The sequence below is a fragment of the Peromyscus californicus genome, unplaced genomic scaffold (assembly GCF_007827085.1).
Source record: "Peromyscus californicus insignis strain IS unplaced genomic scaffold, ASM782708v3 Scaffold_6__1_contigs__length_162567912, whole genome shotgun sequence".
NCBI classification, from domain to species: domain Eukaryota; kingdom Metazoa; phylum Chordata; class Mammalia; order Rodentia; family Cricetidae; genus Peromyscus; species Peromyscus californicus.
The window spans coordinates 57177457-57184846 of NW_026294584.1; the positions used below are offsets into that span (position 1 = coordinate 57177457).

Sequence of the window (7390 nt, forward strand, 5' to 3'; positions counted from 1 at the left end):
AATAATTCAAAATCACCGAAGATGTTGAATTCAGTTAATATTATGTCAACATATGTAATGTAGATGATAATAAAGTAATATAACCATGCATGAAGGAATTAATATTTCAGTGGAAGTAATAGTTTTAATTTATCAGTTAAAGATTAGTCAACAAACTAATATAAGAAATCCTCAGTTGAAAAATCAGGATCTCTCTGTGGTGTATGAACTGGATTTCTGGATCTCATTACCTATGGTAGGACACCTTGCTCATGCTTGAGGCAGTGAGGAGGGGCCTGCAGGGGGCTGGACTGGGCCCTCTGCATGGCAAGACAGTTATTCAGCTTGATCTGCTTGGGAGGCTCCCTGGCAGTAAGATTAGAATCCATCCCTCGTGCATGAGGGGGCTCTTTGGAGCCCACTATCTAAAATGGGACACCTCATGCAGCCTTGAGGCAGGGGGAAGGGCTTGGACTTGCCTCTACTGGATGTGCCTCCCCATGGGAGGCCTTGCTTTCTTGTGGGGGGGGGGAGTGAGGGGTGGTTTGGGAGGGGGAGGCTGGGGGAGGGAGGAAGGAAGAGGGGGATCTTTGATTCGTGTGTAAAATGAATGAAAAAATTTTCTTAATAGAAAAAGAAAGAAGCATACAACACATCAACAGTCTAATGAAGTTTGTAGCATCAAATCAATTCATGCACAGAAAGTGCTTCCAGCACCCAGTGGAGGTGCATGTCTCAGCAAAGGAAGAATTGAGTTTCTCATCCAATAAAGAATATATAAAAATGCAACTTAATTAATCAAATATGTACCAAGATTTAGGACATTTCCTCATGATGAGAAACTAGACAAGGACATTCTGTTCCACTTGCCTGCCCAAAATTCATATGACAAATTTAACTTTTGAAATAAGACAAGAAAATGAAATAAAGTGTACAGAAATTAGAGAAAGTAAAATACTGTTCATAGATGACAATATTTTCCAAAAAACTAAAAATATACATGAATACAGAATGAGCATCCATAAAGAACAAAGTCTGCCTTTCATCAGTAGGCCTAATATGGAGGTTTCAATATTCCAACAGTGAAATCAGTTCTCTAGAAGAAAATAATATGGTTTGTAGTAAGATCAAATTGTGTCATACTTCTGAGTAAGGCTGGCAATATATATATATATATGATCTATTTAGAACCTATATGCTCAAGACCAGATGACAGAAATCAAAGTCCTAAATTGGTGTAAAATACTTATCATAATAGATAGATAGAATCAACACTATTAGAATGTCAGTTCTTCTCGTGATGAAGTTTATTTCATATAGATTCAAATAAAAATCATTGCAGATATAAATTAATTATTACATTATAATCATTACAGATATAAAATATCTGTATCTATAATCATTACAGATATAAAATATATTCCTATAGCTCATGTTATGAGACAGATAATCTCTAATACTCAAGAGAATATTGAAAAAAATGAGACCTAATATAATGTTATTCAAAGCTACATAGATCAATAGAATATATTAAAGATTTAAAAATGTTAGTACCCATTTGCAAAAAATTTAAAAATTGTTCATCAAGTATTAAAACCAGTGAAACGGACAAAAAAGTCTTTTAAACAAATTGTGCTTAAAATTATACAGCTATTTATAAATAAAGAACCTAGAATATGCTTTCTAAAAATTATTCCAGAGGTGTCACATATTTAAATGTGTATATCTAGAAAATGATAATTTCTAGAAAAAACATAGAGGAAAGTCTGATAAAATACTGGCAAACTGTGAAAACTCATACCAAAATAATCATCAATCATGATCAAGCTGTTTTCATTTCAGAGATACATCGATGGTTCAACATACTTAAATCAATAAATGTTATAGATAATGTAAATAGACTCATTGACAGAAATCACAAAATCATCTCAATAAATCCAGAAAAAGTTTTGTCAAAAGGCAACATCCTTTTATGGAAAGATTCATGGAGAGACCAGTGATGGAGAAAGATTACTTGAACAAAATGAAGGTTGTGCTGTGTACACCTATGGCCACACAGTTAATAAGGATGATCTATTTAAACCTCAAAACAGAGTAATGACTGACCCTTTTATTGCATCTTTTATTTTTTTTTATTATAATGTAGTGGTATCATGTCCACCTTTACTTTTTCCTTCCAACACCCCCACATTAACTCCTCTTGCTCTCTTTCAAATCCATAGCCTCTCTTTTCAGCAAATGTTGTCCTGTGCACATATTTTTTTATTTCCCACCCACTTCTGTCACTTTTTAAGACAAGCCTTATTGCTACTTCTGTATAATATTGGAAGAGTCAGCTTTCTATCCTACATCACTAGTTTCCAAAAGCAGTTGTAGATACTATAGCTATCCCTTGGGAAGGTGAATGTATGTGGATACAAAACCCCTCAATTCTGATAAGCCCCACGATGCTGTTTTCCCATTAAGAGAGATTGTTTTAAGCCCTAAGAATTTTCTAAGGCATTAAAGGATCAATTACTAAAGTTTCAAATTTTCTGTGTGTTTATATGGTTTGTCTTCAAAAGGAGAAGTAAGAATTTACCATGTATTTAAAACACAGCTTTTACTAAAGTATTCCTAGGGTTATTGTGGCACTCTGGTCATTGTTGTGGTTCATAGGTCTTATAGGTGTTTAGAACTGTAGCTTCCCTCCCTTGGAAGCTTGCATGGTGCCTTTTGGTAACATGGTACCTAAATTTCAGGGAGGAAACTTTCAGGTCAGATCCAACTTGTGGTCTCTGGGCCCTGCGTCTGCAGTACATGGTGTCTTCAACAATAAGGACTTACTCCTAGCTCTGGGGGCAACCAAGTGCAATAGCAATAGCCTATAATATTTTGGCAGACCCTTGGACAACACCTACCAACAACTCAAAGAGAATTTTTTAATGCCTGGGAGTTTTGTTAGATCATATATACCTCTCAGGAGGAGAATTTTCAGTTCTGATGAGAAAATTTATATATATTTTATATATATATATATATATATATTTATTGCATCTTTATATATATCTATATCTATCTATATCTATATCTATCTATATCTATATCTATATTTATCTATATCTATATCTATATCTATATCTATCTATCTATCTATATATATATATATACTGAACCTAAAATTTATTTTAGGCATATTTGCTAGTCAATAGTCTGCTTTCTTATGACATTTTCAGACATCCTTATTTACTCTCCTCTCTCCTTCTATATTTATTTCCCCAACCCCAATTAAAGACGAGCTTATTTTTCTTATTTCATCCTTCAGATCATTTGAAACCTGATACTCCCTACTCTACTGCTTTCTGCACTCACCCTTCAAATGATTCCTTTTTATTTTCCTGACTATTGCAGTTACATGAGGGTATTTATTCACAACTGAAAATTTGGAGCGAGGACTAACAGTAGAGATCTAACACGTAACAGTTGTCTTTCTTGGTCATTGTTGCATCACTCTATATAATCTTTTCTAGTTGTGTTCATTTATCTACAAGTTTATGATTTCATCTTTCTTTAAAACTGAATAGTATTCCAAAGTGTATATGAACCACATTTTCATTATACATTCATCAGTTGAAAGGCCTTTAGGCTGTTTCTATTACCTAGAAATTGTGAATAAAGTAGCAACGAAAATGACTGAACAAACATCTGCAGTAAACGTAGAGACCTGGCATAGTCCAAGAAATGCTTTAGTGGGATTATATAGTAGATTTATATTCAATGTTGCAACTATTCTCCAACCAGATTCTGAGGGTGATTTTACTAGTTTGCAATCACTTTTACATTTTTTAAATACATTTTTATTTTATAATTAATGTAATTTTACATATCAACCGTGGATTCCCCTGTCCTTCCTCCTCCCACCCCCCAGATTTCCCCCCCAACCCACTCCCCATTCCCACCTCCTCCAAGGCAAGGTCTCCCATGGGGAGTCACCCCAGCCTGGTAGATTCAGTTGAGGCAGGTCCAGTCCCCCCCCCCCCTTCCTACACCAAGGCTGAGCAAAATGTTTCAGCACAGGCCCTAGGTTCCAAAAAGCCAGCTCATGTACCAAGGACAGGTCCCAGTCCCACTGCCTGGGGGCCTCCTAAATAGTTCAAGCTAATCAACTGTCTCACTTATCCAGAGGGCCTGATCCAGTTCCATGGGGGCTCCTCAGCTATTGGTTCACAGTTCATGTGTTGGCTATTTGTCCCTGTGCTTTTTCCAATCATAGTCTCAATATCTCTTGCTCATATAATCCCTCCTCTCTCTTGCCAATTGGACTCCTGGAGCTCTACCTGGGCCTTGGCCTTGGATCTCTGCATCTGCTTCCATCAGTCACTGGATGAGAGTTCCATCATGACAATTAGGGTGTTTGGCCATCCAATCACCAAAGTAGGTCAGCTGGGGCTTTCTCTAGACCATTGCCAGTAGTCTATTGTGGAGGTATCTTTGTAGATTTCTGGGGACCTCTCTGGCACTCTGCTTCTTCCTATTCCCATGAGGTCTTCATTTATCATAGTATCTCTTTCCTTGTTCTGCCCCTCTCTTCCTGACCCAGCTAGGACCTTTTGCTCCCCTAAGCTCTCTTTCCCCCAACCTTTGCCCTCCATTACCCCCACTCACATCCAGTTTGCTCATGTAGATCTCATCCATTTCTCTGTTGTTGGACAATCCCTGTGTTTTTCTTAGGGTCCACTTTACTAGGTAGCCTTCCTGGAGTTGTGAGTTACAGTCTGGTTATCCTTTGCTTTACATCTAGTATCCACTTATGAGTGAGTACATACTATGTTTGTCTTTCTGAGTCTAGGTTACCTCACTCAGGATGATTTTTTTCTACCTGTCAGAATGGCTAAGATAAAAAAAACACTGAAGATAGCTTATGTTGGAGAGGATGTGGAGCAAGGGGAACACTCCTACACTTTTGGTGGGAATGAAAACTTGTACAGCCACTTTGGAAATCAATATCAAGCTTTCTTAGAAAATTGGGAATCAACCTCCCTCAAGACCCAGATACACCACTCTTGGGCATATACCCAAGGAATGCTCAATCATACCACAAAGACACATGCTCAACTATGTTCATAGCAGCATTATTTGTAATAGCCAGAATCTGGAAACAACCTAGATACCCTTCAACTGAAGAACAGATAAATAAAATGTGATATATATATATATATATATATATATATATATATATATACACACAATGGAGTACTACTTAGCAGAGAAAAACAATCACATTTACATTTAATGAGGGTCCTCTTTTCCTCCCATCCTTGCTTGTTTTTTGCAGTTCTGTTTGGGGTATGATGAAATTTGAAAGTATTATTTTATTTACATTTCCCTAATCTTTAGGGATAGTGAATATTTTCTAGATATTTCTCAGCCATTTTATTTCTTCTTTTGAGAACTCTCTTTTTCAGATCAAATCTCATTCTTTGAGTGGGTCAATTGTTTATTGAGTTCTTTGGATAATAATCCTCTGACAGCTGTATAGCTGGAAAATGTTCTGTTCCATTCTGTGAGATTCTTCTCATGATTGATTGTTTCTTGAGCTTGGCAGAAGGTTTTCAGGTTTATGGAGTCACACCTATCCATTGTTGCCCTTAATTACTGGGCAAGCAGTGTTTTCTTCAGAAAGTCCTTTCCTATATCTACACCATGTCAGGTACAGCCCAGTGTCAGTGTTGCGGGTTTCAAATTAAGGTTTTTGATTCATTGAGATTTACTTTTTGTAGAAGGTGATCTGTATGAATCTAATTCACTCCTCTACATGTTCACATCCTGTTTTACCATCACTATTTAATGAAGGTACTTTACTTCCTCTGGTATATGTTGTTGGCACCTTTGTAAAACATTAGAAGACTAAGGTTATATGTACTCGTGTTTGGATTTTCTATTTTGTTTCATTGGTCTATATGTCTGTTTTTGTGCTACTACCATATTTTTATTACTATTATTATTATTTTTTATCTTTCAAAGGTATGTAGTTGGTATTTATTTAGTATAAAAAACCTGCACAGTGTAACAAATACAGTTTTTACAGCTGTTTTGCAATCGTGGTGGCTGTTCATTTGTGTTTCATACTCTGAATTACTTCATCTAGTAGCTTGTTCACTTCTTTGTGTCTCGTAACTGCTCAACTCATGCAATCCTGAAGTTTAGCTCCAGTAAGTCCACTCCCACCTGGCTTGTGAAGACAACACAGCTTGCCTTCCTCATCCATTACTATCGTTAAAGTTCCTGTTGATAGGTGTTCCTCCTCTCCAGTAGGATCAGCTATCAGCAAAGTGTCATCAAACACAGCAAAGGAAGTTGCAACTGGGTTTGTTCTAACATTCAAATAACTTTTCTTCTTTAAATTAACTTCTGCTAAAGCAGTTTCTTCGTTTACAGTAACTTCAGGCAACTGTACATTTTTTAAAGCGGCTAACAAAGCAAATGTGCAGGCATCCAAAATATTTCCATCGTAGTCTAGGCAGATAAGGTCACAATACAGAACCCAAGCCAGCTTGCCTGGAGAAATGTATAAGACCTCTTTCTTAATAATCTGTGATTTTTCAATGACATCTGCAATGAACTGGCTGGTCACTTGGGCCTCTTCTCCAGGAGGTCCAGTCCGAAACCTCGATGAACACAGTGGCGGCAGATCCATGTTAGGGACAATATATCCTTTATCAGGGGCATTTAGTGGTGGCGCTACAAATTCTGCTTTAACTCCACAAATGACTGTGGTGTTCCCCAGCTTCACTAGAGCAGAACCGTCCGCTGTACTGATTGAACCTATGTTGACAGTTGTGGTTCTGAATTCACCAAGTTCTCTTCCATCAGGACGACAGTTTTCTTTCAGAAATCTCCTGTAATACTCCAGTGGTTCCACAGTTTTGAACCCGGCCGCCATCTTCCTGCCCGCACCGCCTACTATTATTTTATTACTATGTCTATGCAATGTATCTTGAGATATAAAACAGAAATCTCTTCACCATTTGTCTTCTTGCTCAAAAATATTTTGGCTGGATCTTCATTGGTTTTATATGGATTTCAGGATAATTTTTCTATAAAAAAATGATGGGTATTTTGATTAGTAATGTGTTGAATCTGTAGACAGCCTTGGATAGATTGATTGTTCATTTTTCCAATATTACTTCTACCAATCCATGAGCATGTCATGTCATTCTATTTTGTAATATCTATGTCTCTTCCTTCAGAGGTTTAAAAGTTGTCACAATGAAAGTTCTTCACTTTTATTAGGTTAGGTTTATTCCTAGATATTTTGTTTTATTTGGTGATATTGTGAATAACAATGTGTCCATGAATTTTTTGTATGTTTGTTGGTGTTGTATATAAAAGCTATTGACTTATGCAATTGATTGTGTATCCAGCCACATTG

At 36.7% G+C, this 7390-nt stretch overlaps 1 protein-coding gene across 1 annotated transcript; it reads right to left on the reverse strand.

Moving 5' to 3' along the window:
* Positions 1 to 5968: 5968 nt before the first annotated feature.
* On the reverse strand, positions 5969 to 6901 carry LOC128099042 (exosome complex component RRP43-like). Its single transcript, XM_052720689.1, has one exon. It carries the CDS (start codon positions 6899 to 6901, stop codon positions 6140 to 6142), a length of 762 nt encoding a protein of 253 aa, XP_052576649.1. The 3' UTR covers positions 5969 to 6139.
* Between the last annotated feature and the right edge of the window lie 489 nt (positions 6902 to 7390).

Excerpts from the sequence above, each read along its gene's own strand:
- LOC128099042 (XM_052720689.1), bottom strand. The coding sequence starts at position 6,901 with ATGGCGGCCGGGTTCAAAACTGTGGAACCACTGGAGTATTACAGGAGA.